We start from the raw sequence: 17,689 nt of genomic DNA on the forward strand, positions 1-17,689 counted from the left end.
TTTAGTAATTTAATATTTATAATTAATGCTTAGGAGAGTACATTCCAATGTACATTTCTCTTATAATTGGATTATTAATTTCTTTTTCTTTTTTTCAAAATGATGACTAATTGAAGCTTGAAAATAGACTGGGTTTTAGATTGCTCCGTGGAATTAATTGCGTTAAAGAAGACAAATAAGTTTGAATATACGTACATCATCCCTTGGATATATTTTAAAGTACATCATGGAGAAGGATCCAACTTGCTGGACAATATATCTACCATCCTTCACGGGATTATTTATCTATTGGCCAATGGTCCTGAATGTTAATAATAAATAATAAGTGAATAAGTTATTTATTTATCTATACAAAAAACGCATAGATTTAGCAAATAGTATAAAACAGAAAGATAGAAACAGTACAGACAGTGTAAAATTTAATTTGTTAAAATCAGTCGGTAAGGCAGGCCTCTTTTTAAAAAAAGGTAAATGGGTTCATCTCTTATTAAATAAATTTTTCAAAAGTTAATTTTAAATTTGGTAAAACATATTTTTCGAAAAGTAAGAACTTTCTAAGCTAAAATAAAACTAAATGCAAAAGTAATAAATTAACATTTTTTAACAATTAAACGAAGAAAAATTTTATTCGATGGTTTCCTTTACGACCGTTGTAACAGACTAGACCAGGGGTGAGCAACCTTTTTAATCAATGGGCCAATTTAAATTTAATTTTTTTTTAAAATTGGCCGCACATAGATTAACTTTTATTAATAATTTACGAAACTTTATTTATAATAAATATTAGAATAAAAAAATATAAAATTAAAAAAAAGTAAAGTTTTCATTAACAAATTTTAATGCAAGATAAAAACAAACAAGAAAAGAACAGAAAAACGAATTTACTTGAAATTTTTAATGAGAAATTTGGCACTGTTTTTTCGATACAAGCTGATCAATATTAGATCAAATTCAATTTTAGAAATGCTTGGCGGGCCGCAAGCGGCCCGCGTGTTGCTCATCCTTGGACTAGACTATTTTGAGGAGCGGTCAATAAAATTTTGTTATACCGACTTTTTGGCAAAGGTAATGCCTTCTTCGGGGTAATTTAAATTTGTGGCGTTATAAGTATAACTACATCATCATAAGTGTTGTGTATACTACAGTGTGTATCTCAAAAAATTGCAGGAAGCTAAATCTTGATAGATCCATATATTTAGCCCCACCAGAAGATATGACTGCAACTCAACCTATGAAAATTAAAATTTCTCAACAGGATTTTTCATTTTTTCTTATTTCTTTAAAATGCCACCTCTGAATTTCTCCTCTAATCTTCTTTGAAGGTCAAAAGTTTTTAGTGAGTAATTTTTTCTGGGAAAATGGAAAAACCGTTTTGAGCAATTGGGTGTACATTAAAATTTTATATAAGTTAGCATCTCGGAAATAAGATAAAATCGTGATGGTGTCTGCACCAGATTTCTTTATTTTTCCTTACTCCTGCAAGAGGCATTATAGTAATCGATTAATTTACAGTGAGATCTCTAAATATTAGAACTGTTCTCTTTTGGAGCAGAACGAAAGTTAATAAGATTTATTAGACCAAAAGCTATGAAACGAATAATTACAATTACGCGTCAGTGGTTTCTTTTTATAATTATAATTTATTTATGTAAACAGTACATTGTAAAAATACAAAATAAAAAAAAATTGAAGGAACATTTAAGAGTTAGTTCAAGATGGGAAATATGTCTGCAGTATAGTGTCAATAGCTAGTAAGATAGGGGTATCGTGTCCTGCCTGAGGCCATCGCTAATGGTTTAAACTTGTAGAACAACACTATGAGGTGTAACGTGTGATTTTCTGCAGTATTTCAAGGTAATACCAGTAGAATGTTTGACGCGTGAGGTCCATACCTTTAGGCCATATAGATTAATGTTTTTTGATAGTTACTACTAACGTGTAGTCAAGTGGACAAAAAAATCTGGGTTTATTACTTCTTCCTGTTTGAAATATTCAGACACAAATAGAAAGGATTCTCAAAACCGTGACCACTTAAAGCAGCAAAAATAGTATTCTTTTATTTTTATTATGAGCGCGCCAATTTTTAAATAACTTTTCTACTTGGATTTATTGTTTAGAAATTGCAGGAGTCAACCTCCTTTCTCTAAATAGATATGGTATAAAAAAAATATACATACACAGGAGATTAATTCAATGTTTTTGTTTCTTGAATAATGCATCAAACGTGATATATAAAACACTAACAATAATTGTAAATATTTAGTTCCTAAGAAATTATTATATTATACTGTTTATTTAATAGTGTAAATTTGCTCTCAATTTGTATAGTAAACTATTTTGGAGAATGACGCGTAAGTTATCATATCCGTCTATACCTCTTTTTTGTTTTTTTGGTGAGTGAAGAAAAACACTAATAAAAAACAAGAAAACACTGACATTGTTGTCAGCCAATAAAAGAACAGGACACCTGACAATAAAAGTAGCATATAAATTTCATAAAGTTTATTAGTTCAAAATGAAAGTGATTATAGCTCACCTCATTACTCCAACTACTGAAGATAGTCGAAAGGATGGATACTACTATCAAGCAGAAATCACAACTTGAGTGGGCAACTGCGCTAATGCTAAATGCTGTAAAATCCTCCAACATTTGGTACCATTCTTGAAAGTTCAGACTTTGTTTATTCGTATCAAAATTATTATTTTTTATCAAAGCTGCTGTTGTAAGCTGAAATATAGTTAGTAATAATAAAAGGCTAATAAAAGAATGTTTTCTTTTTCAAAAAATATTAAATAAATAAATAAATAAATAACTTTATTGCTTATAAGTTTACAACTTTTTGCAATGAGTTGGTTAAACATAAATAAACTTCAGTGTACTACATTAAATGAGCATAATGTAAAAAAATAATAATAATATAAATATAAACAAAAATAAATGATACATTTCACTAAAAATTATTGTTATTTCAATTTTTTTTCCTTAAATTAATATACTCAACTGTGAATTTTACTTGAGCCCTAATATTACACCTGCTTTTTGCCGCTTTTCCAAAGCTTGAGTTACAAAATGGTATAAATTCTGTAACTCTAATTTAGAGTGGAAAGTCAAAAGGGAAACTATTTCCAATGTATATTTATTCAAATGCTGATACCTTAAGGGACTGTAGTAAGGGCACTCTATTAAGAAATGTTCTAACGTGTCAGATTTAAACAATGAACAGGTAAAACAGAGGTTTTCTGGCTTAAATTTAAATTTCCTCCCCATTATGAAAAAACTTGGAGATTTATTGCTAACAAGCCTTAACTGCACAAATAATCTTAAAACTGCAATGCTCATGTTAACATTAAGGAAGTGCTCCTCGATTTCAGAGTATTATTTTGCCCCTTTCAAAAAATATTCAGAGTATTATTTTGTTGGGTTTCATTATTATTGTATTTTATCATGCAGAAACAAACGTCTAGAAAAAAATAAAGTTGTTGTTTTTCTTATTCTTCTTCTTTTTTAGTTTAAGAATGAAGAATAACTATATTTCATCAGATAAGATTAAAGTTGTGAACAAAACAAATTTACCATTTGAAGTCAACATCTGTTGTCACTAGAGCTTGGTGCATTTTCAGTAAATTATCAGCCTCCGGATAACGTTCTTACGTTAGGGCAACGTTCATCACTGTACATTGAACTGCTAGAGAGCAAGAGAAAATTAGAGCAAGCGTTGGACTCGAATCTCATATGTGCCCAGATCACTGACCACTGTGTTTGATTCCTTCCCTATGATTTATTGTTATAATAATAAAAAAATAAACAAATATATGATGGTCATTTACTTCACTTAATGGTATTTTTCGGTTTTTAATAGAACAAGGAATGATATGTAGTTTCCAGATCTTTAATATGATACTTTCTTGTGCAAAAACAATTTCTCTTTACCTTCATTTACTCCTCCTATGCCATTGCAGTAGGAGAGATTCTTTTGCTTGTTTCCGTTTTGAAATGGGTATAATGTGTCTTACTTTGGTGGTAGTTAACGGTAAAACTGTGGATGCACGAAATCCCTCAGGGCTAAGCACGGATCGAACTGACTCTCTTGACTATAGCTCAAGGTTTGACTCGCTTGATTGAGACATCAAAGATATATGTTCGCCATGATGTATGGTATACTTATTTGTGCTAAAGCCACCTGTGCATTCATAGTGGGTGGGTAGTACCGCAGTATTTACCGGAATATACACCTTCAGGCTATCTATAATGAGAGCTACAGTGTAAATTATACTTTTATTTCTTTCTTTGGCTCTCTGAAATATTCTTCTTTTCAAAGAAAAATGTTTAAATGAGACTCAACTCTTAACTATACTTTTTTGTTTGAACTTCCTTTATCTTCTCATGCGTGAAGAATGATTTTGAACATTCTATATCCAAATAATATTTGATTTTATAATAATTTTTTAAGTGTTCAACAAAGGGTGTGTTTAAATGAATTAGATGTTTTATGAAGAATTTGTTTTATAACTATTATTAAAGTTTATTCGGTAAGGTAAATCTTGTCACATGAGTCGGATGTGGGAGACTCAGATAAAGTCGAGATACCATCTCACTTTATCTTCTGGAAAATAGTAATATGGTTCAGATAGATTTACGAGTAAAAGGGTATGTAGTGAAATTCGTTCTCGTATAATATGTATATTATATTGCCCATCTGCCAAATCTTGGTTCGAGAAAAGATGCAATGGCAATAACGGGATCTAATCTATAACCTAGCTTAATATGTTTATTGTGGCATAATTATTAGGTTAATTATGATAATAACCGTGTTATCGGAATGAAACTAAATTAGTGGGACGGAGTGGAAGATCAGCTAAACGTACACAGAGTGTAGAGTGGGTAAACGAGAATACTCCCTTGAGGATTAGATAAATAGGAGCGGCTTAAGAGATTTGGCAGAAGCTATCTGATAGGTAGCCAGACTCTAATGTATTTTTAAGAAAATTAAGATTTTTTAAATCAATAAATTGTAAATATTTTACTGTTTTTTTTCAGCCCTGACAAATTGTTTCATATCCAGTGACGTCTAGAACGTGGTGTGAAACCTATCAAACATAAACTTACTAATACACTAATGCTTCAAAAAGAGGTTAATGAAATTGTCTGGTAGGACTCTTTCAGTTATAAAATAACTTTATAAAAAAAAACTTTTGACTAAAAAAAATGCCAATAGATTTTTTTAAATTTCTAAGAAAATGCATTTTCCTGATTTAAAATATTAGCCATTTGTGGGGGCAGTGCTCTCAAAACAACTTTCACGGATTCAAAGTTCAACTTTCAAGTAACTTTTTCAACAAATTTATTTAAAAAAAAAAATCCTTTCTTCTAGATTTTTATTCAAATTTGAGGGCTTTTCTAACGGATAAATATTTACTTACTTACACATCATTTACATTAACCCTGGACATGATAAAATGATACAAGTATGGACACTGATTCAACCATGTGAGTGGAAATAGGCGCTATCCTTGTTTACGCTAATAACTGTATATCTATGTAACTATCTCCTTAACAAAAACTTACAGTTTAAAAAGTTAAGTATAAGGGTTGTTTAAACGCCAAAAGGTACACAAATTAGCAAGTATCCATCATTTCATAAATACTTCATCGATGTCATTTAAGTAATTTAAACGCATTAACTCTTCATTAATATTTTTTAGAATTTATTAGAAGTCATGTTACCATTATGCTGGCCATTTGCAGCTACAAAATATTTGTTGAAGCTGCTCACTATTTAACTTACATTGATTGTAATATCTATTAATCTAGGATAATCAATCATAGGTTAAAAAGAAAAAAAATCCAAAGAATTATGAGGCTAGAAATTCAAAAACTAATGAAGAAAGATTTGCCCTATACATAAAACAAAATTTGTGAATTTTATCTTTTATAGGAAAAGAGAATAAACTTGTCAAATGTAGGTGTTTTTAACGTTACGTGTTTTTTACGATCAACCCTAATACAACTGTTCTACCGGAATGTTTTAATATTTTTAAATATACGTACTTAACAATCCAGGAAATTTGTATTAATTAAATTTGTTTAGTAAAATTATTTTGATTGATCAGAAAATGTTTAAGAAATAAATTGATATATAGTTTAATTAGTTCAATATACGTTACAGTTAAATGGATATCCAATTTACAAAATTACAGTTGGTTTAAACAATAATTCTATGATAGTGGAGTATACTCCTATATGATATGATTTAAGCACGCACTCACTAGCCCAACTCACATGACCGACTGCCCTACACAGACAGACTGCGACTCAAGGTACAAAGTACCTTGTTGTTGTTTGATGATAAACCACAACTTCCAAATTTTTCAATGAATTTACTTAACAGACAATAATCCCTAAAATGCAATAGAATACAAAGATAAAGGTAATATCTCATCAATACCTATCTAAAATCGAAGAAAAATGCAAATTTTGTATCTGTGCATAACAAAAGCGACCATGTTCTACTGATAATAAAAGTGAATTTTGTCTCAGCATTAGAAAGGAATTTCAAAAAAATTATGTAATTTCGGAGGTTTTTCTGGATTTTTCTTTTAATTGATGCCTAAACCTTTCCATTAGAACAAACTTAAATTAAATCTGAGTTTTTGTTATTTATTTATAAAGATAAATAAAAATAATAAATGTTACGTTGAATCCAAACATTCAACGTCAATGAAGATATCACGCAAGAAATTGAAATTTTTCTAAGAGATTAATTGGAACTAAAACATTAATCATAAATCAAAGTAAATATTTTTAAATTTGCTTAACATGGCAGGAAATTAGTATTATTCAAGGCCAATAATTCCTAAAATGATATAGAATACAAAGAAAAAGGTAATACGTCATCAATTTCTATCTGCAAGTTTTGTATCAGGGGAACATAATGCAGTAGGAGCTCGCCACATGCACTTGGTGAAAAGGTATTTTCAGTTTGGAAGAAGCAGTCAGCCAATCAGAAGTAGTAGAACAGGCCTTTATATTGCTCAGTACGATTTCTGTATTCCATTGCCTACTTGAAAATGGACAAAATGGAGAAAATCAGTTTTGTGATGCATGATTGGCTGGAACTTACCTCCAATCATTTCATAACCTTCCCATATAGATTCCACGACGAGCTCCTTTACGAACATGTTCTACTGATACTAAAAGTGAATTTTACCTCAATTTTAGATAGGAATTTTGACAAATTACCTAATTTCGAAGGTTTTTCTGGGTTTTTACGTTTAATAGAAGGCTAAATCTTTCCATTAGACCAAACCAAAATTAATTCTGGTTTTTTATTTAGTTTTAAAGTTATATTTAATAAAAATAATAAATGCTACGTTGAATTCAAATATTTCACGACAATGAAGTTTTCACGCACTGTAGAACTAATGAACTGAACATGTTTATAAATTGTATACGTTTCTAAAACTAAACTTTGGTTACAACCTATTGGTTTGTTATAAAGACATTGAACGTGGAATTAATACAGTACATTGTTTTTTACAGGATTAATTGTTATAATGTGAAGTACAAAAGTAGAATCTTTTGAAGGGATTTAGGTCTGTTTTATGTATCTTTGTGAATAGTATTGTGAGGTGATAGAATGCATCGAAACTGAACGGTGTTATCTTCTGTTTATTTCTATATTTATTTCAATTGCAGAAAATAGAACTCGCTAGTTTCAATACACCATGTTAGTTAACTTTTATGTGTAGTATGTTAATTCAATACACCAATGCTTATGTTAGTTAACTTTTATGTGTAGTATGTTAATTACGTTTTTAGAAAACAAACTTATTTATTTCTATAAAGTTCAATGAATATTTAGTCATGTGTAATTTTATATTTTTTAGGCGCATATGTAAAGTGAGAGGTAGTATTATCTCCTTAGAACCAGTGACTCACGAATCCATCTTTATATGGTCAAGTCTTTTTAAGGGATTTAGCATACGGTCATAATGCTCCTTAAAGGGCTAAATCTTATCTAACGCCGCTAATATAACATTCGTTAAAGTTGTCTTGCTTAACTATGCAGCTTATTCCTCAAAGAAATGGATGCTAATAAGTTCTATATAAATTATTACTTAGTAAATAAGATATCCATTGTACACAAAAATATGCATCTTGCAAACAAATTATAGTTTGCGTTTTATTTACTGTAGTATATCTTTTGTAATTGCTTGTGGTAATTTTTTTATCCTTTAATTGTTAGTTATTAATTTTAAACTTCATTGCCAGAGTAAGGAAAAAATGGTTTAAATTTTGTAATACTCTCCAGGAATTCTGTTTCGAATGGGAATTGATTCAAAAACTAAAACTGGTTTTAATTCATTTACAATATGTTCAGCTCTTCAAGGGTAATAAATTCTATTGAAACAATAAGTTTGAAAATACGAAATCATGAGGTAGCTTATGTATTTATTGTTAGTTACTTTAATTTTAATTAAATAATGTATTTTTAATTATTTTTTCTCAAATTCTATTGAATTTTTCACAAATTTCTCTTTTTTGTGGTATATTTGTGGATGGAGTAGTGGTAGCATTCCCTCAGAATGAAAACTGTCTTCGGGAGGATCTTTTTCCTATTTATATATTTCTTTTTCCTTTCACAAAGTATTTTATCAACTACAAAATTATTTATACGGAAAATGTGAACTTTAAAATTTAAACTCAAGGAAAATTTCAAATTTATAAGGGAAGAAATGAGTTTAAAGATTAAAAATAGATTTTGTTGAATCGTTTACATGTGGTCATTTGGCTCTGTAATAAAATTTATTAATTTCCTAAAAAATAAAATACAAAAAAAATATTTTAAAATAGCATGTACGAGGGTCGTTTGAAAAGTCCGTGCAAAAATAAAAACTACTTTTTGGTAAACTACAGTTTGGTCTGAACTTTTGTACCGTCACCACGCTACTTTTTGCTCTCTCGTTTTTATTAAGTTTTTAGTGTTATAAGTAATTTTCTGCAATTTATTTTTCACCTGTGTGCCCGTGAAAGTGTGCAGTTTTTACCGAATAGATTGTTTACACTCGCTAAAAGTTTCTGTAAGCTTGAATAAAGTGGACAGTGAAGTTATTTAACTCAATCTAGTTACGAGACAGGTAAGAGATAACTGTGGTCAGGTGTCAGTGGTGGGGTGCGCATGTGCATTATACGACAACTGATAACGCTCTCACTGCTGTGGCATTCAGTACTCTCTTAATCTTATTAAGGGCGTATTACTTTTTCCAATTTTGTTTTTATTGCTTTTTTGCTTTCGTTTCGCACTGATTGTAAATTGAAGATGGTGGTGTGCCCTGCATGTAATAGTACGGTTACAAGGGATGATAAGAAATCACTCACCTGCTCTAATGTGCAGTGTAAAGCTATTTATCATAGCAAATGCTGCAATTTGAAAGATAAGGATGTTGATAACCTTATAGCCTTAAATAAGACGTGGATTTGCCCTGCTTGTGACACGGCTAAGAAAAATTTTCCACACAGCGAAAGGCCTGTTACACCATCGGAGGCCTCTGCAGCTTCCTCTTTAAATGATGAAAGTGTACGTAAGCTCTGGGAGGTATTGAAGGAGTTGGCTGAGGAGGTTAGATTGATGAAGGTTAGGCTTCCGGAATCAGGCTGTGATTTCAAAGATATCAAGTCAACACTTGACAAGCAAGCTGAACTCAGTTTCGAAAATTCTGAGAGGCTTAAGAAGCTTGAGAATCTGCTTGAGACTCAAAATAAACAAATTGAGCTTCTCTCCTCCGAGAATTGCACTTTAAAAAAGAAAGTCTCCGCTCTTGAGGTTAGAGTGAACACGAGTGAGCAGCGACTTCTCAGGAATACTATTGAGATTCGAGGTATTCCTTCAAAACAAGAGGAGGTGCCTGCTGCTGTTGTGGTGAGTGTTTGCGCTGGTCTAGGCCTAAAGATTAGCTCTGACGACTTGGACCACGTTGAGCGGCTTGGTCCGAGGCGGGACGGCGCCCCTGGAGCTGTTGTGGCCCGGTTCGTTAGGCAGTCTCTGCGGGACGAGGTGGTACGCCAGAGGAGAATAAAGAGGGATTTCTCCACTCGTCATCTTGGCTACCCTGATAGTGACTCTCGTGTTTACGTCGGAGATGCGATGACCGCTACTAACAGGCATTTGTATTGGCTGGCTCGACAGAAGAGATCTGCGGACAAAGTTAAATACGTCTGGTTTAGTGGTGGTCGGGTGAAGTGCCGTCGGGGTGATGGCCTTCCGGTCGTCGTCATCAATAGTCCAGAGGACTTGGATGTTTTTCCCTGACCCATTTTTTCTGTTCACTTTTTCTCTCAATTTCATTTAAAGACCTTATTTTCATTTATTTTGTTCTATAAAGTGGTTTTTCTGTTTGGTTTTATGCACCTATTTTCACATTATTTATGTAAATCTTTTCTTTTTAACTTTTTATATAGCAAAGATGTTTTAATTATTTTGTTCTTTTTATCTTTCTTAATTTTTCAATTTTCAAATAAGTGGATTCAGTCTCATTTACAGACCTTATTTTCATTTATTTTGTTCTATAAAGTGGTTTTTTTGTTTGGTTTTATGCACCTATTTTCACATTATTTATGTAAATCTTTTCTTTTTAATTTTTTATATAGCAAAGATGTTTTAATCATTTTGTTCTTTATCATTTTCAATTTTTCAATTTTCAAACAAGTAGATTTAATCTCATTTACAGACCTAATTTTCTTTTATTCCTTTGATAAAGTAGTTTTTATTTGGTTTTTTTGTTCTTATTCTTATATTATATGTGCAATTTTTTTCTTTGAACCTTTCTATTTACAATGGTGTCATTATTATGTTCTTTTTATCATTTTCAATTTTTCATTTTTCAAACAAGTGGAAGATACACTTCTTTTTTGTACAGCAGCAGTTTTCCCTCTTGATTTATATCCTTCCTGCTCCTTAAATGACTAATGCCCTGACCTCCTGCCACGTCAACGCTCAATCCCTCCTTGCACATTATGATGAATTCCTACAGTATTTCCTTGATAATTTCTATCACATTATAGCAGTTTCCGAAACCTGGCTTAAACCCTACATTCCTTCCTCGCAAGTTTCCATTCCTAATTTCACCTTCTTGCGTTGTGACAGAGAAGACCGTACCGGTGGAGGTGTGGGTCTCTTTGTTCATGATAGCCTGAAGGCTAGACTCCTTGCTCATTCCCCTTCCTCCGAATCCCACCAACCTGAATATATGTTTGTCGAAATATCTTCTCCTCTTTCTTCTTCTCCCCTCCTTTTTGTTGTTGTTTACCGTCCCCCCCGAGTTCCTTTTGACCTATCCTTTGAATCTCTCCTCTTTGAGCTTGTCCCTGCTTACTCTCATATAATCCTTGCTGGCGATTTCAATTCCAATCTGCTTGTCGAGTCCACTGAAATGTTATACCTTACAAATCTTTTCTATTCCTTGAATCTTTATGTAGTTCCTTACTCTCCTACTCATCACACATATTCTTCCGATACCTGGCTTGACCTTTTCATTATAGACTCCCAAGATAAACTTCTGTCCTCGTCGCAGCTCCCTGTATCTTTCCTATCCGCTCACGATCTCATTCAAATAACTTATAATTTACATACCCCACCTTTTGTTCCTAGGACCTTTTCCTTTCGCCATCTTGATTCCCTCTGTTTTGAACCATTAAAAACTGACCTTGAAACCCTTCCTTTCGAAACTTTATTTTATACCGACTCTATTGATACCAAGGTTGAAATCCTAACACATCACCTCCTTAACATCTTAGACTCCCATGCTCCCATTAAAACCTGTCATGTTCGACGTCCTCCTGCACCCTGGCTTACACCGGAGCTCAAGGACATGATGAGGAGAAGAGAGGCAGCCAGGAGGAGGTTTAGACGCACGCGTTCTCCTCATGACTACTCTCTGTATAAGCTCCTGCGTAACCTTACTCTGGCCTCTGTCCGCCGAGCCAAATCCCTTCATATTCACTTATCTCTCTCCAATGCTCCTGATTCCAAATCGAAATGGGCTATCCTTCGTAAGCTTTCCCTCTGTAGATCTAATCGCTCCTGCCCCATTTCAATATCTCCTGATGACCTGAACGTCCACTTCACTTCCTTCTTAACCAATGCCTCTTGTAATGTTCCTGCTCTCATTTTACCCTCCTTTGATCCTAACAATTTTTTTTTCCATCATATTACTCCTGAAGATCTCCTAACCTCAGTTCTGAAATCCCGTACAAATGACTATGGCCCTGACAACATTCCTGTTAAATTAATTAAAGCCTGCCTCCCAGCGATATTGCCAGTCCTTTACCATATTTATAATTTCTCCCTTCAGAATTCTATTTTCCCATCCTGCTGGAAAACAGCCCTAGTCCGTCCTCTAAATAAAATCTCAAATCCCACCTCTCCTATTGATTTTCGTCCCATCTCTATTTTATCAAATTTCTCCAAACCCTTTGAACGTTTAGTGCAATCCCAGCTTTCTAATTACCTCGAACAAAACAATCTCCTTAATCCACTCCAATCTGGCTTTCGTCCTTCTTATTCCACTCATTCTGCACTCTTGAAAATTACCCATGACTTGCAGACGGCTATTGACGACCAAAAACTTACCATCCTTATACTCCTAGACTTCTCCAAAGCCTTTGATACCGTTGACCATCATATCCTGCTATCTAAACTACAATCCCTCTCTTTTTCCAATAGCACCCTCCGTTGGTTCCAATCCTTCCTGTCTAATCGTTCCCAATTCGTTGTCACTCCCGATAGTAATCCTTCTTCACTTCTTCCTTTGTCACGCGGTGTACCTCAAGGTTCTTCCCTATCTCCCACCCTCTTCTCAATTTACATCAATGACCTTCCTCTTTCCATCTCTCATTCCCAGTATCACCTCTATGCTGATGATTTTCAGATTTACATATCCTTTTCCCCGTCGGATTTGTTTGAAGCTGTATTTAAACTTCAAGAAGACCTCAATAACATCTCAGCATGGGCCACGAACAATAAGCTTACCCTGAATGTAGAAAAGACCAAAGCTATAGTTATTGGCTCCAACCCACTCCTTAAATCATTGGCTCCTCTTCCTAATCTTTTCCTTTACAATACCCCAATAAAATATTGTTCCTCTGTGAAAAACCTTGGTATCACTTTCGATCAAAACCTATCCTGGAAAAACCATGTTTCCCAAATCTCTCGCCGTTCCATCCATATCCTTAAGCAGTTTAATAGTTCCCGTCACCTTTTTCCAATTAAGACCCGGCAACTCCTAGTTTCCTCTCTTATATTCCCCCATTTCGACTATGGTTGTTTAGTGTATGGCGGTCTATCTGGTGATATTGAAGCTAAGCTTAAGCGCCTCATGAACTGCTTCATAAGATTTATTTTCAGCATTTCCAGAGACTCTCGCATTTCGCACTGCTACGATGAGTTGAAGTGGCTTTTTCCTGTCTATCGCCGCCAATATTTTTTGGCTTCTTTCCTTTTTCAAGTCATCCAGTCTCAAAGGCCTTCCTATATTTTTCAACTCCTTAAGTTTAAATCCTCCATCCATTCCCGTAACACTAGATCTCGCTCATCTGATCTTTATATTCCCTCTCACCGTACCTCATCCTTTGACAAGTCCTTCCTCATACGTGCTACCTCTCTATGGAACTCCTTGCCTTCATCTGTCCGCCATGCTCCTACCCTATCCATCTTTAAATCCCGTCTATTCAGTTATCTCCTTTCTATTCAGCTTCCTCCGAAATTCTAATTGTTTTAATTCATTTCCTTAATTTCTGCTGTTTTATTATTTTATTTTTACTTTCATTTTCACTTTTGTAAATATTTATTTATTTATTTAATTTCTGTATAATCACAGGCCAAACTATTAAGGCCTCTATTTGTACCTGTATTTATTCTTAGGGGACAATTGTCCCAGAATAATAAATTTCTTTTCTATTCTATTCTATTCTATTCTATTCTACTTAATTTTTTGGGGTAAACCTTTTTTATTTTTCAACATAGTCTCCTTTTAGGCTTATACACTTCGTCCAACGCTGCTCTAGTTTGTTGATCCCTTCCGAAAAATAGGATTTGTCCAAGTCTGAAAAATAGCCATTCGTTTCTGCAATCACCTCCTCGTTTGAATAAAATCTTTTTCCCGCCAGCCATTTCTTCATATTGGGGAACAAATAGTAGTCCGAGGGAGCCAAGTCTGGAGAATAGGGGGGATGTGAAACGAGTTGGAACCCTATTTCCATTAATTTTGCGACCACAATTGCTGAGGTGTGAGCTGGTGCGTTGTCGTGATGGAAAAGGACTTTTTGTGGTGTTTTTCTTGCAGCTCGGTTTTCAAACGGTCCAATAACGATGAATAATATGCACCTGTAATAGTTTTACCCTTTTCCATAGTCGATGAGGATTATTCCTTGCGAATCCCAAAAGACAGTCGCCATAATCTTTCCGGCCGAAGGAACGGTCTTCGCCTTTTTTTGGCGCGGATTCCCCCTTGGTAACCCATTGTTTAGATTGTTCTTTGGTCTCAGGAGTGTAGTGATGTATCCATGTTTCAACCACAGTGACGAAACGACGCTTAAAGTCCTGCGGATTCTTCTGAAACAGCTGCAAACCGTTCTTGCAACACTTCACACGATTTCGTTTTTGGTCAAGCGTGTGCAATCGCGGCACCCATCTTGCGGATAGCTTTGTCATGTCCAAATGTTGATGCAAAATATTATGTACCCGTTCATTCGAGATGCCCACAGCACTAGCAATCTCACGCACCTTCACTCTTCTGTCATCCATCACCATATCATGGATTTTATCAATGATTTCTGGAGTAGTAACCTCAACAGGGCGTCCAGAACGTTCAGCGTCACTTGTGCCCATATGGCCACTCCGAAAATTTTGAAACCACTTATAAACTGTTCTAATCGAAGGTGCAGAGTCACCATAATGTTTATCAAGCTTCTCTTTAGTCTCCTGAGGCGTTTTGCCCTTCATAAAGTAGTGTTTAATCAACACACGAAATTCTTTTTCGTCCATTTTTTGAAAATCACTCGACTTCCTCGATTCAAACGAATGCCAAACACAAAGAAATAGATCGATCTGGCTGAAACTTGGTGTGTGTTCTTCCAAGAGATGCTACTAACTAAACATAACCTCGATACGCGCCAGTAGTGCTATCTCTCTGACTTTGCACGGACTTTTCAAACGACCCTCGTAATAATTGTTTACTGCAATGTTTGTTTTTTTGTGTTATCCCTGCAAAATATTTATGTATCACTGCAGAAAGTGAGGATAAGCTGCTTATGATTTTCAATTAGTTACATGAACAAAACGCCTAGAGGGTTTAGGTTGAGTAAAGAAATAGCTTTAACATATTTAGCTTTTTCTGCAACTGGTGTTTTTGAGGTTTACTAAGCTACCATATTATAAAGTAAGTAATCTATGAACTTAGGAACTTTATGTGAATACTTTTATTTTTAGAAAGTGGATCGCACCATATACTTTTATTTAGACTGTCTAAGTAAATTCAAAAAGAGTAGCTCAACTTCTCTTAGAGAATCTCAACTTTCATCACAATGTCTTTGTAAAGATAAACGTGGGGTAAAATTAAAATAAAATCTTCAGCTGATACTCACACTGTACAATGATATGTAAATATTTTGCGCGGGTAACACAAAAACAACCTTTTCAGTAAACAACTGTTACAAGATATTTAAAATAATATTTTTACCTTTAATTATAATATAAATATATAATAAATAACATAACGTTGATATGTTTAGCTTAATCTCTGATCAGACTCAGGGTCTGTCATTGACTGAGCTAAGGTGGCTTTTTAAGATCAGAGGGGATTTATTGTATCTCAATGGTGCTCCAATATGGACGAGGGAGGTGGTAATTTGCTCGTTATGTAATGCGCGTGTTAAAGAGGATATTGTGCACTTCATGGCCGAGTGCACCATACTTGCAGAGATTCGTCGGTTGCACTTGAACTCAGCCTCCTTTACGAAAAGCCAATTTATTGATCAGCTAAGTAATAATTTTAAAAATTTAATTAAATTTGCCCGACACGCTTGGCACTATCGTTATCAGCTGGTTTTGGAGTTCAACTATTGATTTATATTTGATATTAACCTTTTATTAATTTATTTTACTCATTTACTCATTTAATTTTATTTATTATTATTTATTTATTTTTTATTTATTTATTTTATTTGTATTTTCTTTTCGCCACTTCATATTGCAAGATATTTATATTTCTTTTACTGTTTATAGTCAGTCCGAGGTAGTAATTTTATTTTTGTTTTAATCTCAGATTTCTTTTTCTGTTCAGTTATTATAATTTATTAGAAATTTAATTTTATTTTTGTCTTCGTGGAGTATTTATTAATCTATTCGTATTATGTCCCAACTTGTATTATATTCTAATTATATTGTATATTGCTTTATTATTATAATAAGAATCAATATTTTGTTTTTACGTCGACCTCCAGCAGACGGACTAGTTCCATGCTGTACATTACTTGTTTGATTTTGTTCAGGAGTATAGTTTTGTTCTGTTTTTTTAAATAAAGTAATATTATTATTATTATTATATAATAAATATAACGTTTGAGTCACCACCTGTCTTCTTACATCGTACACCTATCCCACCAGCCGACCATGTGCGGTACCTTGGAATGTACCAAGACTTACCTGGAACCCCCATACGAGACTTAAACGTACCGAACTAAACAAACGATACAAACTTCTAGCCAGACTACTCGACAAACGCTCAAAACTCTCACTACAGAACAAACGACGACTCTATACAGCTCTTCTCACACCAATATGGACTTACGGGACTCGAACTTTACGGAACAGCTAAAAAAATCCAACATCAATAGACTACAAACACTCCAATCCATAATACTCCGCCGCATAGTAGACGCTCCGTTCTAAGTTAGCAACCACACAATACATACAGATCTCCAAATTCCACTCATCTCCGAACTTGCCAAAATCCGATATAAAAATTTTCATCTAAAACTCTCACTTCATCCCAACCCTTTAGAAGCAAACTTGTCTTCAACTACGCTACTCTCCAATCCTCTAAGACGGCTGAGGCGCCGTTGGCCCCGTGACCAACTGGGTGACTAATGGCGGCCATCACTGGATGACCGTCATTCACGCCTGCCACACTATTCATATTAGATTCATCACATTTACTTATTGTACCCTGTAGGTACAGGTGTAAATTTCATTAAAAGGATAAATAAAATTTAAATATACAATTTGCTTCAATTTTTTCTTTTTTTTTACTGAGATGCTTCGAATTGTCTTAAGTTCAAACTACAGAAAGTTCAATTTTGATTTTGAAATTAGAACTTGCATTTTCATAAAACAGTTGAAACAAGAATAAAAGAAAAGATATTACATCAAAATAAAAAAAGACAAATTAATTTTTTTTTTCCTTTCAGAAATGCAATCCCATTTATAACAAGTTTAGTTTACATTATAATGTCTCTGTTAAGATATAAGTGGGTTAAAATAAAAAAAAATGGAAGAGAAAAATATATGTTGAATTGATGCTGAATCAAACAAACAGATTGGTTTGCAGACACATTAATTTATGTTTATAAATTTAATGACTGTTGTCAACCACTTTTATCTGCACTACATGAAATATATGTTGAAGGTTTAGT

At 33.5% G+C, this 17,689-nt stretch overlaps 1 protein-coding gene and 1 long non-coding RNA gene across 2 annotated transcripts; one reads left to right on the forward strand and one right to left on the reverse strand.

Annotated features, from left to right (window-relative positions):
- Positions 1-989: 989 nt before the first annotated feature.
- LOC141455777 (uncharacterized) lies at positions 990-6,721 on the reverse strand. The gene is made up of 3 exons (XR_012459427.1): positions 3,575-6,721; positions 2,537-2,728; positions 990-1,229 (listed from the first exon to the last, which is right to left on the reverse strand). It is a non-coding gene; the product is annotated as an uncharacterized lncRNA (long non-coding RNA).
- Positions 6,722-8,913: 2,192 nt separating this feature from the next.
- On the forward strand, positions 8,914-12,843 carry LOC141455380 (uncharacterized). Its single transcript, XM_074130404.1, has one exon. The coding sequence runs from the start codon at positions 9,321-9,323 to the stop codon at positions 10,308-10,310; it is 990 nt and encodes a 329-aa protein (XP_073986505.1). The 5' UTR covers positions 8,914-9,320; the 3' UTR covers positions 10,311-12,843.
- The last annotated feature ends 4,846 nt before the right edge of the window (positions 12,844-17,689 follow it).

Source organism: Rhodnius prolixus, unplaced genomic scaffold (assembly GCF_049639745.1).
Source record: "Rhodnius prolixus isolate KJV_2025 unplaced genomic scaffold, Rpr scaffold_4, whole genome shotgun sequence".
Lineage (NCBI taxonomy): Eukaryota > Metazoa > Arthropoda > Insecta > Hemiptera > Reduviidae > Rhodnius > Rhodnius prolixus.